This window comes from Grampus griseus (genome assembly GCF_964374135.1).
Source record: "Grampus griseus genome assembly, chromosome: 5".
NCBI lineage: Eukaryota > Metazoa > Chordata > Mammalia > Artiodactyla > Delphinidae > Grampus > Grampus griseus.
This window is the reverse complement of record NC_138998.1, coordinates 52292627-52315908: the sequence shown is the minus strand read 5'-3', so window position 1 is coordinate 52315908 and position 23282 is coordinate 52292627. Positions and strand designations below refer to the sequence as shown.

The 23282-nt window shown below is 37.4% G+C and overlaps 1 protein-coding gene across 1 annotated transcript in view; it reads right to left on the bottom strand.

The window, feature by feature from the left end:
- Positions 1 to 22910, bottom strand: part of NAALADL2 (N-acetylated alpha-linked acidic dipeptidase like 2) — a gene marked incomplete at its 3' end in the record, with an annotated part of 1060707 nt that extends 1037797 nt beyond the window's left edge. The window contains exon 1 of the mRNA XM_082654140.1: positions 22795 to 22910. Within this exon, the coding sequence (XP_082510266.1) occupies positions 22795 to 22837 (43 nt within the window). The 5' untranslated portion in view covers positions 22838 to 22910. The remainder of the gene's footprint in view (positions 1 to 22794) is intronic.
- Between the last annotated feature and the right edge of the window lie 372 nt (positions 22911 to 23282).

Here is a 23282-nt window from a genome sequence, read left to right as displayed (position 1 = left end):
CTATGCTTTTATAAACTCAAAAAACCCAATGCTCTTTTGGCTTGTCCTGGGCTGGAAAAGATATAAATTCTTTTTCATACAAAGCTACACAAAATAACTCGAGCTAAATATGCTTATTGAGACTGAAGCAAGATAGATAGTAATACAGAATTGTATACAAACATTGAAAGCCACAAAAGGCCTGCAGGAAAGCATGGCATTGGCACATGGAGCTCTCTTTTTACTCGTTCTTTTAATAAAAATGACAAATAGACACATGGTTCCTCTTTCATCTAACCAGCCAATTTTTTTTTTTTTAACATGTCTTCTGAGACACACTAATGAGAAAGAAAGTCAGACATCAGATTTACTGTCTTTAATGAATAGCAGAAGAGGGTGGTGGGGGGAAGATGAGGAAATATCAGAATTAACCTTTCCTTGCTGTGCTGTGCAGGGGCAGAAAGAAGAGAACAGAACAGATATTGAGCTTACTGCCAGAAGCATTTCAAGGAGGCTAGAGAGTCATTCCATGCTCATAAACGGATTAAACAATCATCACATATACTAGATGTAGAGTAAAATGGTCCTTCCTGATCCCAGGAAGCAAAACCTATCAATTAAGATGCTTTTAAAAATCTAATCCAGAGCATGAAGTTTTTTTGTAATGTTTTTGATTTTTCACAGGGACACGTTCTCTCATGCAATATTAGGCAGTTTCAGCTGGCTAGGCCATAAATTTTCTTTCAGGCAATAATTCAGCAGTTTGGTTAAATTCCAGGGACTAGGTCCATTAAGGTGCAAAAAAGTTGAAAAAAAAAAGATTTAATTGGACACAAATATTTGCATTAACTAAATATACAGAAGTCTTTCATCCAAGTTCTCAACTTGCCAATCAATAATTCACTACATTCTCAGTTCAAGCATTGTGTTTAATCATTTAAATACTATTTTTTTCTCAGAGTACTTTCTGACATTTGTTGATTTTTGAAGATCTTATTAAACTGTGCCTAGATATTTATCATTTTATTATATATCCAGAATTAACTGCAAAGCCATTATAAAATCAGATGCTAAGTAACCAAATGTGAGGGTACAGTATATCACTTTGTGTTCTTCTTTAAGTTCATTTCATGTCACATATTTACATAAAACTTAACATTTAAATAGACCACTCCTGGTTTTAGAAGAACCCTAAAATGTCATCATCTATAACCCTGAGTCTCCTCTGTATCACCCCTAACAAGTAGTAATTCAACTTAAGCAGGATTATATCTGTTTACAAGGAATTCACTGTCTTATGAGAGTAAATATCTGTTTCTTTTTTCTTAGGAGAAAATAATACCATCTTTAAACTCTATAAAAGTCCTTCCTTACATTCAGCTAAAATCTCTTGCCTGGTAGCTACTATCTATTGGTGTTTGTACTTCCTCCTTGCAATTCTACTTAACGATTCTAATTAATATTCTACCTTACATATCTTCAAATACTTATTTAGATAGCTATAGACACTAAAAGTTGTGGCTCTTTAATCTAAGAAAATGTGTTTATAATGAAATGAATCCTAAAAACTAAAGTTGAAAGGTGATAAAAAGTCCTGGAACTAAATAGTTGTATTCAAAATGATGTTTTTCTTTTGTATGGGGGCTTGATTTTTCTTTTGTGGGGGTGAGGGGACTTTTTCCAGATGCCTAATATTGGCAGGGTTGAGAACTGAGCAGAGACTGAGGAAACCTCTCTTTACTACACATTCTGATTTATGAAAGGAAAGCTCAACTCGAGATAACTGGAGACGAATTTAATCTAGCTCTAAGCATATATTAATCAACCTCATAAATTTGTTAACTATTGTATTGAATTACCAAGGTACAAAGCTTGGTGAGGAAAGGAATATCTACACAGATGGAAAATATACGGAATAGAGCTGAAAGGTAAGTCTAAGTCATTGGTTGGAATGATATACATTATGGGCTGAATGTTTGTGTCCCCCAAAATTTATACGTTGAAGTCCAAAGCCCCAATATGATGGTATTTGGAGGTGGGTACTACCTTTGCGAGGTAATTAGGTTTAGATAAGGTCAAGAGGGTAGGACCCGCATGATGGGATAAGTGTCCTTATAAGAAGAGAGACATAAGCTCTCCCTCTCGCTGTGCCATTTGAGGACAGAGCAAGGAGGCAGTCATCTTCTAGCCAAAAAGAAGGCTCTCAGTGGGAACTGAATGTACAGGCACCTTGATCTTGGACTTCCCAACTTCCAGAACTGTGAGAAATAAACATCTGCTGTTTAAGGCACCCAGCCTATGGCATTTTGTTATGGTAGCCCAAGCTAAGGCAGCACACAACTAAGACCACAGTCCAAAATACCTCCTCCTCAGGCCATCCTACAAAAGATGGCCATTAAAATGCAATAAAATAGAGAAAGATAATAAATCATTAACTTAATCAATAGCATTTGTTTGGCTATAAAGATTTTCAGGCTGTGGAATTTCACGTATGACCCAGTGAATAAGGAAAAATTAAGTAGGAGGTGAAATGAGACCTCATTAACCTTAAAATACCAACAGATGTCATCAGTGCGATATTTTTTTTAAGGATGTAGAGCAAGTGTTACCATACGAAAATAAATCTCCCACTTATGCCTGAAATTCCATCATTGCAAATATAATAACCACTTACTGTGAAGGATTTTATTGGATCATTTTATGCCAAAGTATCTTAAGAAGGGTATATGATGGGAGGAACAGAGGGGGAAAAAGGTTAGAGGGTGGTTAGCCATGTTAGAAAGAAAATGCGGCAAACAAGTTAAACAGTAAAATCAAAACCAAAACACACTTCAACTATTCTGCAATTGTTGTCAATGAGTCCTGTATCTCTCACTATATTACTCTGATGGAGTCTTAGAATAAGAACCCAAACCCTTTTCAGTATCCTTTCCTACCTTTGCATATACAATAAAGAAGAAAAAGTTTCTTACTACATTTTTGTGTAAAATGTATCATTCTGCTAAAGTCCAAGATTATTTGTGCTATTAATATCTGATTACATTAAAATGAATATATAGTATATATTATAACATATGTGTTGGGAACAAGTCTGATAGAAATATTAGATTTTTGTACAAGTCGCAAGATATACCTTTTATTCCTTCCAAAAATATTCAGGATTTCACTTTAATCCATTTTGAAGTGGATTAGTAAAAGGGAACTTACAAAAATTAACTATTAATATAGCACTAGAGCATTAATATAGCACTATGCTTATTTCTCCTAAGCATTTATCTCTATATTAGAAATATAGATAGCACTTTCATATATAGTTTTAATAGTCCAGTAAAATGAAAAATAGTCAAATAACACTCCATCTTAATCCTCACTGGCAATATATTACTTTACTTTGAGATTGCTTTTAAATGCTGATCAGAAATTACCAAAAATTCTTCGCTATCACAGTTTTTTATACTTCAAATTAGAGTTATTTTAGTCATAAATTAGGGGGCACAGAATGATTTTTTATTAGAATATAAGACATTTTTTTTCTCTGGAGAAAATTTAGTAAGTCTTAACAGGAATATATTGGGAAATAAAGTGAATTAATTTTTCATATTAAAAGGATTTTAGGAGTCATTTTAATGCTGTTCGGATTATGCATTCCTTTGAAAATCTGATGAAATCTATTTACCCTGTCTCTTTAAAAATGCACGTGAGGGACTTCCCTGATGGCGCAGTGGTTGGGAATCCACCTGCCAATGCAGGGGACACCCGTTCGAGCCCTGGTCTGGGAGGATCCTGCATGCCGTGGAGCAACCAGGTCTATGAGCCACGACTACTGAGCCTGCGCTCTAGAGCCCAGGAGCCGCAACTACTGAGCCCGTGTGCCACAATTACTGAAGCCTGCGTGCCTAGAGCCTGTGCTCCACAACAAGAGAAGTCACCGCAATGCGAAGCCCGCGCACCGCAACGAAGAGTAACCCCCGCTCACCGCAACTAGAGAAAGCCCACGCGCAGCAACGAAGACCCAACGCAGCCAAAATAATAATAATAATTTTAAAATAAATAAAATAAAATAAAAAACTTTGGTGTGCTTACAGTTCCTCAGAAAAATAATTTTTAAAAAAATGCACGTGAACACAGAAATCCTTAATGGGGGGAGGGGTCTGTCAACTGATGCTCTATGGAAAAGTTTCTGGAAATCCATATTGCTCTTAAATTTCTATGCAAATGTTTGTGGGTATATACATGGTGAACAATTATTTTACTTATTATCTAAAATCTACTCTTTTCTCTCTTGCTTTTTGATTATTTTTGAAAATTAGTGAGCAAGGCAATGACACTCACATTAAGTTATTTTATTACATGTGAAATAAGTCAGGCATCCTACAAGTGGAGAGGTTGATACCAAGGGCTAACTGTGTTCTTAAAGTGAATTGGATGACACTGGATTTTTTTCCAAACATGAATGTTAACAAACCAGATTCTCTGTCCTGCTGGCAGCTGAATGAGTTGTTCAGCTGATGTGAGTCAAAAACTCACATCACCCAAGACAGACGTTTATTGCATCTACTCATATAAATAGGACATTTGTAAAATATCTAAGTAGCAAAAAATATACCTTACATTGCAATGTAAGGTATATTTTACATAGACTCCTAGTCAAGGTTATTTTTCCTGAGTATTCACCTTCTCAGTGATGCTTTTATATGCATATAGGTTGTCCTCACACCCCAGAACCCTAGGTATAATCTTGAGGCCAATATTTCCCATGACATGTCATTCACATAAAATGCTTGCAGTCATACAAGACATGCTTTGTCAACCTGTGCATTCTTAATCGCTTTGCTGTACACCTGCTGCAATGCAACCTGTCCATTTGGCAGGAAAGAGAGCCAGGAGATCCCCATGCTGCTTTCTTGTCCACTATGCAAGTATTTTAACTTGGCATATTAAGTACCAGTCGGGGAGAGTGAAGTCGAGAGGCAGTGATATTCTGTTCTCATATAAGAGCAAATTTATGAAGAAATCTGATGCTTTCCACAAAAGCAACTCACCTAAACTGTGGTTAACTTCTGTGACATGTGTACCTTTGATCACATGCGATCTGGCGAATGGGCACAAAGCCTTCACTATACAGGGCCACATAGGCTGAGATGAAGTAAAACGGCCTAGTACCATGTACTCTGTTGACAATTTAACTAGCCTTAAAACTCCACCGTAATCAGCAGGCAGCAAACATGTTTTATACTAACCCGGAAAAACAAAGTCAGCACTCCAGTAGCTACTGTTTTTTGTGCACATACTATAAACCAGTGTTTGAAATTCTACAAACACACTAGTCATGCCAGCATGCCCTGCACAGCTGGTTTTGTATCCCTCCAGTAACCTTTCCACTTATCTGAATGGAGAAATCTTCATTGTTTAAGGAGGAATCAAATATCACCCTTCGGCTTAAACTTCCCTCTTTCCATTCATTTGCTTCCAGGCAAGATGACTTGCACACATATAGTAAATTAAAAGCTGATAATAGTTTTAGACATTGTTGTGAGAATGAAATAAGATGACTTAATAAAATTCCGAGGATCAGTACCTTGCATATAGTAGCCTTCACATATGTCTTTTAAAAACATGAACTATTATAAAATGTCTAAATCCCATGACTAATGTTTGCTCAAAGGCACTAAACTGGCTGAGGCATCTTATCTCACATACTTATTATACTACCTTGGAGAAAGTTATAAAGCAGATGAGAGACTCTGCACCTATCGTTAGCTTCTGTCTTCAATGTCTAAGATTAAAACAAAAAATAAATCCAGGGTTGAAAATTTTGCTTATACCTGCCATGGCTAAAAACCGACCGCCTATTACCTATCTTTACCATATGAAATCCCTAATATGAGCAAAACTTTCAATGAAAGCTGGATGACAGCCCCCAAATTAAAGCATAGTTGGAAAAAATAGCACTTTTTTCATAAATACAGACGTGTATATTATCTTTCAAAAGTTATATTTTGAGTTTTAGTTTTATATTTTATATAAAACTAAAATAAATAGATTAGTGCTAACCACTGCATCCAGAACCAATATTAAAGGCATTAGATACATGGAATACTAACAGATTCTTTAACCAATAGATTTAATTACATGGTGAGTTTGGAAGAAATGGGTAGGGAAGAAATGGATGAAGATTACTACTCATTAGTTCCTACTGTGAAGAGGTAGGGGGTGCCTCATGGCAAGAAAAGTCAATACAGATTCCCCGCTGATGCTCTCAAAATAGCATCTTTAATGGCTGGGGTTATAAAGATACTGAGGCTCCCAAACTGACCAAACAAGGCATCATGGCATCAAAGTTAAATGACCATACATTTAATTAGATTCTGAAATTCAAGAGGGGGTAATTACAGAATGTCTATCAGAGAACTCTGAAGATCCATAAACAACATATTCATATATATACATGTATGTGTATGTATTTATATAAACATTTTTTTCTGTTTTGTATTATTGTGTAATATCTCCCATAGCAGATCATGAGTTGCTGTTGTCCATGACTCATTGAATTTAGCTTCAGTAGCTCCTAACACTATGTCTGGTACATAATCATACAGCAGTAAATAGTTGTTGAATCAACAAATGCTTAATACTAAATTTGATATGTTTAAATTTAAATATAAATCTATTTTAAATGCTCGAAACGTGAAAGAATTTTCAACTTGTTGAAAATGGCACTGAAGGAGTCTATTTCATTATATGAGTCAGACAGACCTAGGTTTGAAACCCAGCTCTACCTCTTAGTTCCTATATAACCCTGACAGAGTTACTTAACCTGGCTGAGCCTTCCATTCTTACATGATGGACGTAAGGCTTCAATCTGGCTATATAAGTAAAGTGTTTATAGCAATGCCCATTCCCCAATAAAAGGTCAGCATATAGTAACTATTCTCTCCTCCTCGCCCTCCCTCTTCTATCCTCCTCCTCTTCTTCATTACCATCACCATAGATGCTAGATATCTCTTTAATTTTAGCAGAATGGAGGGTTTTACCCATTTTACTGATTTGATGATAAAAAATTGTGAAATAATTACTTCTAAAATGATCGTCACAATGTTCATCACTCTATAAGCACTGGAGAACCTCAAATGTGTTGTTAAAAGAAAGTTTTCTGATTAGGCCCTCCTATTTCTGTATTAAAATGCTAGAGATAAGCAAGAGTTCCACTAGCGAACAGCTTTTTCTTAAAACAAGGTAATGTATTTCTTACCTCAATTGTTCCTAGCTTCCAGCAGAAAGATATTTAGAGATGATCTTTAAGTCTCTTAACTTTTAAGTTACTCAAATGCAACCAAAATATATCCCTAACTGTACCTTTGATTCCCCTGAAATTCCTCATTTTTAGTCTGTCTGGCATCCTTTCACTGGCTACAGAACAAGAAACAAACAACTTTCTGATGCCAGATGCTGAAGATCAATAGCTATTTCCCCAAGTTTACAGCATAATTAAAATGTGTAAGAGAAATAATTTTCTCTTCACACCCTAAGGCTAAGCCTAGGATTATTGACTAAGTCAAAGTATATGTGGTGTAACATTTTTTATTGTGTTTATGGATAATATAAAGGAGTTTATGGCTTTTACATGTAATTTGTTAAGTTAGAAACACTGAAGAGGAAATATTCTCTACATTCAGCAAAGCATCAATTGTTTAAAAACCTCTGTAAGGTATATTTTGTAGAGGTAAATCTATATTCCTTTATACTGGTTTGTGGTCACCTAAAACTTCAAGCTTAAGGTTAATGGTCAAACATTCTTGAATTTAGTAGAACCCATTTACCTCAAACTACTTCTTCAGAGCTTTATCACCTTCAATAAAAGTGCCAGGAATGTAGATATGATGGAAATATCATAAGGATGTGAGGGTAGGTAGGACAAGAGGAATCATGATGCATCCAAACAGAAAACACTATGTGTACACATCATGTTATGTGAGTTTTTATAAAATACAATATTCATAGAAAAGAGGATATATCAGCTATAGAATGGACTCTTTTCAGTAGTAAAAATTAACAATCACTAATTTTTGCATATGGATATAAATGGTAAATATTTGAAACACTCTCCTTGGACAGCCTAATTTCTTTTAAAGTAGCTCTTTTAAAATGGTACTTACTCCTGGGCAATGCAGCAGTTAAGAAGCAATAAAGTCATATACGTCCTAGATTTAAATTCTAGCTTTGCCTCTTTCTGGTATTTATTAAATGTCCAATGGTATTACTTATTCTTTTCATTATTATTAATGATGCTAATAACATTATCATACAAACCCTGACGTGAATCATTGATTATCCAAGAGTCTTGAAATCTTTGAGTGAATAAACATTGATCCCAACCTCATTTTGCTTTCTTCAAACAAAGTCAAATGGAAGTGCATCCCCCTCATCCCAAAGTCCCATACATTTGTCACATTCCTGCTATACGGCTAGTGGTATATATTGGTGCTTTGCAAATGTTACATAGATGAGAAGATACCACTACAAAAGCTGATTTGCAGTCAAGCCTAGGTGTTCCCTTGCTCTTCAAAAACTGGATGGGGCTTCCCTGGTGGCGCAGTGGTTGAGAGTCTGCCTGCCGATGCAGGGGACACGGGTTCTTGCCCCGGTCCGGGAAGATCCCACATGCTGTGGAGCGGCTGGGCCCGTGAGCCATGGCCGCTGAGCCTGCGCATCCGGAGCCTGTGCTCCACAACGGGAGAGGCCACAACACTGAGAGGCCCGAATACAGCAAAAACAAAACAAAACAAAACAAAACAACAATAAAAAAAAAGCTGGATGGATTTGTAATGAAATGTGCTCTCTCTTCTAGTTCTGCTGTAGGGCAGTGGCATGCAACCTGAAGAACACTAGCTAGAGTAGGCTTATTGGGTGTGCTAAATGAGGAAGCCTACATATTCCAGAATAACCATCTCTAGCTAAATCTGTAGACAAGCCAATAAAACAGACACACTCACTCTCACACAAACTCACTCATGTCTCTGTGAAAACTAGCTTAATAGTCAGGCTGCTTTTTTTTCCTCTTGCTTTCCCACATTCACTGACAGCATCTCCTGTCTAACGTGACTGAGGCTGCTTCTGGTCAATCCTTTTATTTATCTTTCATGGATTCAATACCCCACACTCAGCCCCACCCCAACTTTTGGCTGGATGAACTCATCCTTGACTGCAAAGATGCAGGCCATTGGCATGAGTTCCATCACCCACACTTCTCTGTAACCCGGGGAATCTGTCATTATACTCACTCTTATTCTTCCTTATAGAAAGAAAGCTGCCCTCCTGCTCTTTAAAGTGGTTCTAATGATCAAAGTCCTCATCTTCATCAGACACACCCCTTCTATTTTGGCACCTTCATCCCCTCCCTCACTGACAGTGTTTCCTCATTTGCGAAAACTGGAAATTATACTTAACTCACAGAACTGCTGTGATGCAATTGCCTCCTTTGTTCACTTTTCTTTCTCCAGCTCCCTAACAACAGTCATTTCCCAGGGTACAACTATTGAACTTCTACTATTTTAAGCTCCTTAGATTTTATAATTTTGTCTCCTCCTTTGACCTCATTCCTGATCATTTTCGAATTGTTTCTTCCTCATGTCTCACCTTAATTCCAGGCTTGAATCACCAAGTCCAAGCTACTCGACTATTCCATCATTTGACATATTTCACCCTTCTTATATAGAAACCACCGCGCCTCACAGTGCATTTCCCCCAAAATTCTGTCATCTGTATCTTCTCTCTCTCCCATGACCCCACCTCACTTTCTTTCATTTCTACTCAGATTTAGACATCAGTGTTTTCTAGACTCTACCATCAGTCTTCTCTTCTTACTTTAACTCCCATCTCTGTACAATCTCATCTATCCAAAATGTCATCTATGACTTAAGGTTTAATAACTTCCAACTCCTTAATTCCATCCTAGTTCTCTTTCTCAAGGTCTAGTCTCGTTTTAATAGTTTAAGTCCTGGACATTTTCAACAATTAAACTTATAGCTTAAAATCATTTTTGTCTAAAGAAGTCTCATATTTCTCTCCCCTAAACTATTCCCCATCCTACACTCCCTAAATCAGTTAACAATACTACTCTCTCTGTCACCTAAGCCAGAAACCCAGTTTTTACAATCTCTTCCTCCTTCAGCATTTAATACAAGCAGACACCAATTTAACCTCAAGTATATGTCACATCTATTTTTTGTCAAATCCCATCATTATCACATGAACTCAGCTCTCCATCACTATGAGATGATGACAGTGATGAAGATGAATTAGAAATAAAGCAGAAGGAAAATATAAGGCAAATATAGTCACATAATTATTTATATTTGTATTTATTGAGCATATGCTCCTCATTAAATGGTTATGAATATTCAATAAAATAATAAATGTTGAACACTTGAAACAGTCCCTGGCACAGAGTATACACTTAAGTGTTTTCTTCCATTAGCACCATCATCATCATAGTTTCATACTTGGACTCTTTGAGAGCTCATGAAGTTAACCCCAACCAAAGTCACTGTAACACAGAACCAGAGGAAATGAAAATGAACAAGACCCTGCTCCCCATATCTTAGAATAGAAACTCTATGTCAACTATCATTATAGACAAAGATCTTTTCCAATTTTAACACTTTATTTGTCAATTTTTAATTAAGTCTTCTTGTTTCATTCTGCTTTGTCTTTACCATGTTAAGTGACTGCTACTTTATGCTCAACTAATTTTCATGTTACAACAAATGTAAATTGGCTAGACACAAATATTTTGCATTTTATGTTTGCTTTTTCTGAGCATATTAAACTTATACTTGTTGAAAAATAAAGGACGTGTTAGCTATGGTTCTAGGCTAGAAATACAGCCAGCCATGGTCTTTTATCTCAGGGAGAGAACATTTTATTGCAGGGAAATAGGCAATAAACAAATATACACTCCCCCCAAAAAAAAACAGGGCTCATGGTAAGATATTTAAAATCAGGTATTAAGACAGAGATGGGCTGCTTTAGTTTGAGAGGCTAGAGAAAGAATCACTGGGATGATATTTAATCTGATGATTGAATGACAAGAAGGAACAAACCATAGGAAGTTCAGCAGACATTACCAGTAGGCAGAGGTTTTAGTGGGGAATCGCCTTAGTGTACTTGTTGGAGGGGAAGAGAAAAGGCCAAGATTGTTGTGAGATTCAAATAAGCTTAGTAAATTTCCACTTAAATTTAGTACCCAATGAATACTGGGTTTTTTTCCTTTTTATTTATGTAATTATGAAAACAAATTATTTACTAATCAACCTATGAAAATTTCATGTGATGACTACCTTTCTAGAACATTCTATTAACCAATGTCATTAGGAATTATGTTGTTATGTAAAAGTATTTTGATAAACATAACTTAGCAATTACTAATTTCTAAAAATGGAAGCAATATTACTAGTTTTGTAATTTAGAAAAAAGATGATGCCTAAAGGAAATCCATAGAGATCAAATGATAAACTGAAAATAATATAAAATATGAACCTAAAACTGATGAAAACTCAGACTCAAGAATGAAAAAACAGGGGGAGGAGGTTCAAGATGGCATAAGAGTAAGACGTGGAGATCACCTTCCTCCCCAAAAATACATCAGAAATACATCTACGTGTAGAACAACTCCTACAGAACACCTACTGAACGCTGGCAGAAGACCTCAGACCTCCCAAAAGGCAAGAAGGTCCCCCACGTACCTGGGTAGGGCAAAAGAAAAAAGAATAAACAGAGACAAAAGAATAGGGACGGGACCTGCACAAGTGGGAGGGAGCTGTGAAGGAGGAAAGGTTTTTCCACACACTAGAAGCCCCTTCGTGGGCGGAGACTGCAGGTGGCGGAGCGGGGAAGCTTCGGAGCCGCGGAGGAGAGCACAGCAACAGGGGTGCGGAGGGCAAAGCGGAGAGATTCCCGCACAGAGGAACGGTGCCGATCAGTACTCACCAGCCCGAGAGACTTGTTTGCTCACCCGCCGGGGCGGGTGGGGGCTGGGAACTGAGGATCTGGCTTCGGAGGTCGGATCCCAGGAAGAGGACTGGGGTTGGCTGCATGTACACAGCCTGAAGGGGACTACTGCGCCACAGCTAGCCGGGAGGGAGTCCGGGAAAAAGTCTGAACCTGCCTAAGAGGCAAGAGACCATTGTTTCAGGGTGCAAGAGGAGAGGGGATTCAGAGCACCACTGAAACGGGCTCCAGGGACGGGCGCAAGCCGCGGCTATCAGCGTGGACCCCAGAGACGGGCACGAGACGCTAAGGATGCTGCTAAAGCCAGCAAGAAGCCTGTGTGCGAGCACAGGTCACTCTCCACACCTCCCCTCCCGGGAGCCTGTGCAGCCCGCCACTGCCAGGGTCCCGGGATACAGGGACAACTTCCCCGGGAAAACGCACGGCCGCCTCAGGCTGGTGCAACGTCATGCTGGCCTCTGGCGCCGCCAGGCCTGAGTGATCCAGAGCTCCCAAATCAGCTGCTCCTTTAACCCCACCCTGTCTGAGGGAAGAACAGATGCCCTCAGGCAACCTACATGCAAAAGGCGGGTCCAAATCCAAAGCTGAACCCCAGGAGCTGTGGGAACAAAGAAGAGAAAGGGAAATTTCTCCCAGCAGCCTCAGGAGCAGCGGATAAAATCTCCACAATCAACTTGACATACCCTGCATCTGTGGAATATCTGAATAGACAAGGAATCATCCCAAATTGAGGAGGTGAACTTTCGAAGCAACAATATATATATTTTGTTCACTTTTTCTCTTTTTGTGAGTGTGTATGATTCTGTGTGTGAATTTGTCTGTACAGCTTTGCTTTTACCATTTGTCCTAGGGTTCTGGCTGCCCATGGTTATTTTTTTTATTATTTATTTATTTTAAGTATAGTTTTTAGCACTTGTTATCATTGGTGGATTTGTTTTTTGGTTTGGTTGCTCTCTTCTTTCATCCTTTCTTTTTTTATTATTTAAAAAAATTTTTTTAAGAATTATTTTTTATTTTAATAACTTTATTTTATTATACTATACTTTATTTTATACTATCTTCTTGTTTCTTTCTTTCTTTCTTTTTTTTCCCCCTTTTATTCTGAGCCGTGTGGATGACAGGTTCCTGGTGCTCCAGCCAGGCATCAGGGCTGTGCCTCTGAGGTGGGAGAGCCAAGTTCAGGATACTGGTCCACAAGAGACTTCCCAGCTCCACGTAATATCAAACAGTGAAAATCTGCCAGAGATCTCCATCTCAATGCCAAGACCCAGCTCCACTCAATGACCAGCAAGCTAGTGCTGGACACCCTTTGCCAAACAACTAGCAAGACAGGAACACAACCCCATCCATTAGCAGAGAGGCTGCCTAAAATCATAAGGCCACAGAAAGCCCAAAACACACCACCAGACGTGGACCAGCCCACCAGAAAGACAAGATCCAGTCTCATCCACCAGAACACAGGCACTGGTCCCCTCCACCAGGAAGACTACACAACCGTCTGAAACAACCTTAGCCACTGGAGACAGGCACCAAAAAAATGGGAACTACGAACCAGCAGCCTGCGAAAAGGAGACCCCAAACACAGTAAGTTAAGCAAAATAAGAAAGACAGAGAAACACACAGCAGATGAAACAGCAAGGCAAAAACCAACCAGACGTAACAAATGAAGAGGAAAGAGTCTATCTGAAAAATGATTCAGAATAATGATAGTAAAGATGATCCAAAATCTTGGAAATAGAATGGAGAAAATATAAGAAACATTTAACAAGGACCTAGAAGAACTAAACGGCAAACAAACAGTGATGAACAACACATTAAATGAAATAAAAATTCTCTAGAAGGGATCAATAGCAGAATAACTGAGGCAGAAGAACGGATAAGTGACCAGGAAAATAAAATAGTGGAAATAACTAATGCAGAGCAGAATAAACAAACAAACAAAAAAACCCAGAAGAATTGAGGAGAGTGTCAGAGACCTCTGGGACAACATTAAAGGCACCAACATTCAAATTATAGGGGTCCCAGAAGAAGAAGAGAAAAAGAAAGGGACTGAGAAAATATTTGAAGAGATTATAGTTGAAAACTTCCTTAATATGGGAAAGGAAATAGTTAATCAACTCCAGGAAACACAGAGCATCCCATACAGGATAAATCCAAGGAGAAACATGCCAAGACACATATTAATCAAACTATTAAAAATTGAATACAAATAAAAAATATTAAAAGCAGCAAGGGAAAAACAACAAATAACACACAAGGGAACCCCCTTAAGGTTAACAGCTGATCTTTCAGCAGAAACTCTGCAAGCCAGAAGGGAGTGGCAGGACATATTTAAAGTGATAAAGGAGAAAAACCTACAACCAAGATTACTCTACCAAGCAAGGGTTTCATTCAGATTTGACAGAGAAATTAAAACCTTTACAGAGAAGCAAAAGCTAAGAGAATTCAGCACCACCAAACCAGCTTTACAACAAATGCTAAAGGAACTTCTCTAGGCAGGAAACACAAGAGAAGGAAAAGACCTAAACACTCACATTTACCATTGCAACAAAAAGAATAAAATATCTAGGAATAAACCTACCTAAGGAGACCAAAGACCTGTATGCAGAAAATTATAAGACACTGATGAAAGAAATTAAAGATGATACAAATAGATGGAGAGATATACCATGTTTTTGGATTGGAAGAATCAACATTGTGAAAATGACTGTACTACCCAAAGCAATATACAGATTCAATGCAATCCCTATCAAACTACCACTGGCATTTTTCACAGAACTAGAACAAAAAATTTCACAATTTGTGTGGAAATGCAAAAGAGCCCGAATAGCCAAAGCAATCTTGAGAAAGAAAAACGGAGATGGAGGAATCAGGCTCCTTGACTTCTGACTATACTACAAAGCTCCAGTATCAAGACAGTATGGTACTGGCACAAAAACAGAAATATAAATCAATGGAACAGGATAGAAAGCCCAGAGATAAACCCACACACATATGGTCACCTTATCTTTGATAAAGGAGGCAAGAATATACAGTGGAGAAAAGAGAGCCTCTTCAATAAGTGGTGCTGGGAAAACTGGACAGCTACATGGAAAAGAATGAAATTAGAACACTCCCTAACACTATACACAAAAATAAACTCAAAATGGATTAAAGACCTAAATGTAAGGCCAGACACTCTAAAACTCTTAGAGGAAAACATTGGTAGAAAATCACAGTAAGATCCTTTTTGACCCACCTCCTAGAGAAATGGAAATAAAAACAAAAATAAACAAATGGGACCTAATGAAACTTCAAAGCTTTTGCACAGCAAAGGAAACCGTAAGCAAGACCAAAAGACAACCCTCAGAATGGGAGAAAATATTTGCAAATGAAGCAACTGACAAAGGATTAATCTCAAAATTTACAAGCAGCTCATGCAGCTCAGTATCAAAGAAACAAACAACCCAATCCAAAAATGGGGAGAAGACCTAAATAAACATTTCTCCAAAGAAGATATACAGACTGCCAACAAACACATGAAAGAATGCTCAACATCATTAATCATTAGAGAAATGCAAATTGAAACTACAATGAGATATCATCTCACACCAGTCAGAATGGCCATCATCAAAATATCTACAAACAATAAATGCTGGAGAGGGTGTGGAGAAAAGGGAACCCTTTTGCACTGTTGGTGGGAATGTAAATTGATGCAGCCACTATGGAGAACAGTATGGAGGTTCCTTAAAAAACTAAAAATAGAACTACCATACGACCCAGCAATCCCACTACTGGGCATATACCCTGAGAAAACCATAATTCAAAAAGAGTCATGTACCAAAATGTTCATTGCAGCTCTATTTACAATAGCCAGGACATGGAAGCAACCTAAGTGTCCAACGACAGATGAATGGATAAAGAAGATGTGGCATAGATATACAATGGAATATTACTCAGCCATAAAAGGAAACGAAATTGAGTTATTTGTAGTGAGGTGGATGGACCTAGAGTCTGTCATAAAGAATGAAGTAAGTCAGAAAAACAAATACCATATGCTAACACATATATATGGAATCTAAAAAGAAAAAAAAAGAAAAACAATGGTCATGAAGAGCCCGGGGCAAGACGGGAATAAAGACACAGACCTACTAGAGAAAGGACTTGAGGATATGGGTAGGGGGAAGGGTAAGTTGGGACAAAGTGAGAGGTAAGTTGGGACAAAGTGAGAGAGTGGCATGGACATATATACACTACCAAACGTAAAATAGATAGCTAGTGGGAAGCAGCCACCTAGCATAGGGAGATCAGCTCTGTGCTTTGTGACCACCTAGAGGGGTGGGATAGGGACGGTGGGAGGGATGGAGACGCAAGATCAAGAAATATGTGGACATATGTATATGTATAACTGATTCAGTTTGTTATAAAGCAGAAACTAACACACCATTGTAAAGCAATTATACTACAATAAAGATGTTTAAAAACGACAAAAAAAGAAAGAATGAAAAACCATTACTATTTTCTCATTAAATTTTTTCCCCCAAATTACTGTTTAAATGTATGGAAAATAAAAACTTAAGGCAACATTATTACCTCATTGTACCTGAAGTTTACAGATTAAAGTCTTTAAAGTAGATTTACAATGCAACATGAATATTATCAATACCAATGTGCTCTTCTTTACTGTTACTCTCTATCCCTGACCCACCTACTACCCACGGCCCCACCACCAAACCTGTCACAGTGACTGTACTAAACCCTTCATTAACCAACATGAACACACAACACCCACATAAAATCCACTCCAGGAGAGATACTTGCATAATACCATATGCTTATAAAATATATATAGCAGCCTAACTTTCAAAATGACCTATTTTTTATATTCTGAAATTTTAAGTGTGAATGTTTAAATCATGTAAACTTAGTTTTTATAAAGTCTATATTTCTTAAATATTCTTTTGTTTTCTTTTTATGTCTTTTTATTTTCAGACTTATTATACGTTTGAAATTTTTTCTGCATAATTTTTTTTTTTTTCTGACAAACATCTGATAGGACAGTGCAGCAGCTTAAGGGGCTCAAAGAAAATCATCCATGTGAAGATTCTGAGATGAGTTAAATAATACTATTTTCTTTATCTCTATAATTCTTTTACCTTTATGTCTCATTGCTGCCTAATAAAAACCTTTTTTCTAATTAGGCCTGTCTCCTGTCATCTATAGAAATAATTTTGACTTCTATCACCATGTCTAATCAAGAAATCTATGCCTCTCCTGAATAACTGCCACATTTTTATATGGTTTGCACACCATTAATCTTAAAACCAATATCTTACTTTCTTTTGGCTGCTAGGAAGCTTGAAAGCAAATTTGTGACTTGTTTGATAGCTGTTTAGAATGTTTTGGCATACATTTTACATATAAATTTTAACATATTATTTTAACCTTATTTTTTTTATTAGGTTTATTTATTTGTAGCCTATTTCAAAGTACAGTGACCCTTGAACAACTCAGAGGTTAGGAGCATCAACTTCCCCACCCCCCATAAAGTTGAAAATCCACAGACAACTTTACAGTGGGCCCTACAGCCCTCCAGATTGTGGTTCCAAACCGAGTTCCAATTTCAGATTGTGTAGTACTGTAGTATGTATTAAGTGAAAAAAGTCCACATATGAGTATACCTGTGCAGTTCAAACCCATGTTGTTCAAGGCTCTACTATAGTAATTTTTGGAAAATCCTTTGTTTTCAATAAGAGTAGAAAATAAAGCAAGTAAATGCATGGACAGATACAATTTCTATGCCTTGTCTCTGCTGTTCATTTTGCCAGGAAAAACTTTCTTCTTTCTGCCACTTATTTTGTCCAGAGTCAGTTCACATCATATCTCCTCTATGAAACTGTCTATAAATTCCTAGATTTCTCTATAAATTCCTGGATATGTGTCTGTGGTTATAACAATACCTGCTTTATAACAATACCTGTTTGCCTGCTGCAAGGGTTCTTTGCCTTGTACTTGGGAAAAGTCCCCAATCCATCTTCTCATGCTCTTTTGCCTACACCCTTCGGTCAGACTCACTTGGGATTTCATGCCTTGACATTCTCTGCAATTTTACTTGCTCCGATTATGCTTGATTTTGTCCTTAGATTATAAGACCTCTCCAGCAGAGCTTCTGGAAATTTCAACTCCAAAATGCCCTGTTACTTCAATATCTAAATTTCATTTCCAAAGTGCCTCAGGTTTTCAAGTATACCAGCCTCTCACTCAGAGCTGGTGAAAGCTTCCTCCTAGAAAACAAATAGGTTACACAAGACCTCTGTGCACTTCTCTTAATTGAAAATGCTATTAAAGTTCTATTGGGTGGGAAGGAAGATTCACAAACTGGTGAGTTCTCTTTGGGGTTTTAGAAAGCTTTCAAAGCACTCACAGGCATGGTTTATGATGATGAACGCAGAGATATTTTTCCCATCATAGAAAGTAAACATGCACACCAAGCCAGTATAACTGGTTGGGGTATGCAGTACTGCTGCCCTTGGGTTGCAACTGAGAAGCACAGACACTAAGGTACGTTCCCACCTGGATTTTTTTTTTTTCTTACACTAGCCAAACAGAATAAGTATAATTTCTTTTAAAAAATGGCTGTATCATGAGAAACATCTGTTACATGTGCCTATGGAATTTCAAGCCAATTCCTCCTTGTTGTGATGAAAGATAAGTAAATGTCTCAAAAGCCAAAGTAACTTCTTTGGAGTCAAGAGAGAACCCGAGCCTGGATGGAGCAGTCCTATAAAAGCCAGACTGAATACTGGACAACGATTTCCAGGTGATGACTGTAGAAACTAAATATGTCAATATGGAAAGCATTTACAAGCCTGATTTCCCTTCTTGAAATAGGAAAGTAAATACCCCTAGAAAATAATGTGCCAAATTCCTCCATCAAATTATAGGCTTTAGGCAGCTAGGGTGGAGATCTGGGTTCTGGCAACTGCTTCTGAGAAACCAAGGGAAATTTTTGTACCTTCAAAGGATCTCTGTTCGCTTCTCTACAAAGTAAAAATTTTGGACTTGAGGCCCTCTAAGCTCCTCTCTACCTTGAAAATGTTAACATTCTACAGATTTCTTTTCCCTAGTGGAAAACATCCGAGCAGCAGAGAAGTAGGCAGCCTGAGTGATGAGGTTGTGTTGAGTAGCCCAGGGGAGACCCCACTCAAAGAAACCTCCTCTCACAAGGTTGTTCTGGCACAGAACTCAGATTCCTGTTATTCAAATAATTCTGAGGATAAATTAGTATCTCATATTCTTTACAAAGAGGCATGTGGCCTTGGACATGTTTTGACCAAGGAAGAGGAGGAGAGAAACAAGAGCTCATGGGGCTGAGTTCCTGAGGTAGGAGGGACTCAGTGGACGAGGAACACAGCTGGGTAGTGAGAGAGTCTTTCCCTTATTATTTATTTATTTTAGTTCTGATTAGGGTCTGCCCTGCCTGTTAATGAGAACCCTGGGAGAAGCAGAAAATGCCTGTCCTTCCTGAGAGACAATAGGTAAGGGTCCCTTACGTGCCCAAGGGTAGCCTTTTGAGAGCCTTAGCCTAAGGCATTTTCCAGATAACTCCCGGCCAAGAAGGAAGTTTCCACCCTCCTGTCATCCCAGCCATGGCCTTTCGCTACTGTCACAAACTGACAACGTGCCACTCAGTGGTACATGTGTTTATAGATAATATGTAAGGAAATTCTGCTTTCTTTCCTCAGCAAATAACAATGCTCAGAAAGCACCCCTATTCCTGAGGCCATATGATTTGTCCATTTTATTTGTATTTTCAAAAATTAGAAAAAATTTTTTCTAGTATTCTCTCCTCCCCAAGATAATTCTATTTTATGAATCCAGAGAATATTATGAACCTTCATGTGAGAAATTTTTACATAAATGTCTGTGGAGTTACTGTATCATTGAGACTGAAAGGGAGAGTTTGCTTCTTATACTTGAAAAGATAATTGAGATCTGTTCACATTAAGCTGAAGATAACCTTGGGAAGATTTCACTCTCATTCAGGAAAAGATAGGTTCCCAATACCATTGGAAACATTAACTGTTGATAGCTTAAGGGCTCCACTAACCAGGACACAATCAACCAGTTCCCTGGGTATAATAATGGGTCAGAGACCTAAAGGATGTAATGCTAAAATGAATAATTTCTGAACGCCTATGGCTAGCGCTCCAAGTTGTAATTAGAGATGGTTCAATGAATCTAGACAATCTAGATACATGGCCTTAGAAAACCATTATTCAAGGCACAAGATGGAATTCTAATGAAAATCCTCTGTTTATTATCTACTTATTATCTTCATAGCCAAAACTCTTAAACCTATCACCCATAGGTTGAATGTACAAAACATTTGAATATAGTCATTTCTATTAGAGAACACTCATTTGTAAGCAGAGCTGACAATAATTAGTATTATTTTAGAGAACTTCAGAATCTTTTATAAATGCTGTTAAGTCAAAGGCAAGATTAAACAACATTTCAAAATGTCTTTTTCATTTACTTTGGTAATTTTTAAACTCAAGCTCAGATATAGGTCAGGGTATCGCATAGAAAACAAAATACTGTTAGAGCAACCCATAAATAAAGACTCCAGGATATATCCTGATTTGTCTTATAAGATATTAAACAAACATCAAAAATCTCTTACCTTCACACATACAAGTAAAGGTACAAGTTATCTCCACACCGCTTTCCTTTATATATATAAAAAAAAATCCAAAAATAATTTCAAACCAAGGTGAAGCACCTTTGTTTCTCATTAATTCTCACTGATTAATAGGTTCACTTAATAATCTTAGGGTAAATATGTCTGGAATGGAAGCATTTCAACACTCCAAGAAGATAGATCTGAACTATTTGTAGACCTACCAAGGATGCATTTCAACTCAGATAAGATCAGAAGAGTACACATTCCTAGTGAAAAGTTTTCACAGAGTGCACAAAGGAAAATACCCCAGGATAGAACTGATTTCACAAGTATTCCCCAACTATGAACCAAGGCACATTGTTTTCTAACTCAAACCATGACATTCAAATTATTTATCATAGCTCTTGTTTTAAATTTTATGCATGTTTTTCTGATATATGCTAATTATTAATTCTGTAAATAATTGGAAAAGTCAGTAGATAGGAGGAAGGGGAAGTTACCCTTCCACAGTGGAACATATTACCAGAATCATAACATACATAAAAGGGCCAGAAGAAAAGAAAAGAAAAAAACCCAAAACAACAGAAGATCTATACACAATCTAGGACTCTAAAATAAGAAGCAAATATTACCTCTGATCCTGACACAAAGAGGGATGATAAGGGGAGAGGGGAGAGGCCAGGTTACTCCTCAGTTTATTTCAATCCCAAACACAGACTCAGGGGATGAACCCACAAGGCCTAGGATGAGCTATTCAGGGGGCTGCCAAACAGTCATATACATCTGATACAAAATCATTATTATATGAGCAACTTTAACAACCTAGATGCCTCCCATATACTTTTCCACAGAAAAATACTGCAGAGACAGTTAAGGTATATGTTATAATCACGTACATAATATCATTTTGTCCATAAAACACATACAAATAAATTATTTCATAGAGTTATACTGAATGAGCCTTTTACCTTGTTTTTCTTCAATAGAATGCACTAAATAACTTTTAAAATTAATCTTTAAGTTAAAAATGATCTTAATAGCATTTTATGCAATATTTCAAAAAAAAATTTTTTAGGAAACCTGCAAAAATAGAAATAAAATTCTGGGATTCTTAAGCAAGATAGGTAGAGAAAGAATTAAAGAAAATAAAGAAAAAAACAGGTATTCTGGAAGATTATTTAACTCTATAAAAATGGGTGATATACTTTTATGACCAGGCATGTCTATGATCATCTTATTGTTATTCTCAGGTGTGCTGTATTTCACAGATGTACTTACATGTTTGGTTATGTGTACTTAATGGAAAACTGAGTAGTTTGGGGATTTTCTTGTTGGTAGCTTCACAAGAACATAATTAAACAAATAAAAATATCATTATCAAGTAGATTTTTTAAAAATACCCTGTTCAAAATGTCACTTGTAAAGGTGGTAAATAATTCATAAGAGAGAAGACTACTAGAAATCATGGCAACAAATACGCATTCAGCCCATTTTCTATTTCTTTTTTTAAAAGGAACTTTCTTCATTCAAAAAAGTGGAAAGTGTTAAGAGAACTTGTATTTGTGTCTATCAACAAGCCTAACCATATAAGCTTAGTCAAGCCAATGTCAACAAAGCCAGTCCCTTCAAAGGACAAAGGTATCTGATGAAGTAAAACCTGTAAAACCAACTGCTCTCCCTAACGATACGCTGCCCTCTGAGACTTGTTTTCTACCTTTAAAAAAATGGTTATATTAATTACAAGGACACTTAGCTGGTAAACCCCAGAGATGGTAAAATCTGATTACAAATTAAAATCCCACAGAGACAAAAATCGATATTCTTCCAATGCTAGCAAAAGTTTAACATGAAAATGCACTGGAAGTAGGTTGTACCATTTCTCCAGCACTACAGTGGGGAGTAAGGATAAGGCTTTCCCTACTCCACCAAATTGGTGTTTCTGTGTAGGTTGAGTAGTTGAGCAAAACCGACACAGCTGCTTCTTCAGAAACAACAATCCCCACCTCTTTTCCCACCTACAAAGCACACCTCGAAACTCAGCGGGGTGCGGGGGGGGGCGCGCGCAAGCACATACACACACTTTGTAATCGACACCACTTACACGTCTGATTGCTACCATTTCAGAAGCTGTTGGCACTTACCTTGCAAAGCTGTGTTAGGTAAATTTGCTTCATTCTCTCCCATTTTATTATTTCTTTTAAAGGGGGCCAAGCAGTTTCAGTTGTGTCAGTTACCCTGTAAGCTTTGTGACCTTCTGACTTTCTCCTGTAGTAATGAAACAGTATACTACCTGCTTTCTTCTGTGAATAATTACCATTCTGCTTCCTGAGTTACCTGGGCTTGCAGGACCTGTTTTACTGTGAAGTGAGATCACATCCTTTGATCGAATGGACTGCTATTAGTGTGCACTTCACAAAATGTGGCTTTGTTTCAATTTTGATGTTAACTTTTAATTCCCAACTTTCACTTTAGTCCAGAAACGTTTCTACACTTCCCCCCTCCAAATAGTGTTCAACACACCATGGTGCAGAGCCAGAGTTTTGTTTGTTTGTTACTGTTCCCAATCTGCTTCTCTTATAGAAATAAAATAAAATTTAAAGTGACGTTTGCAGTGTCCATTAAAAAAAAT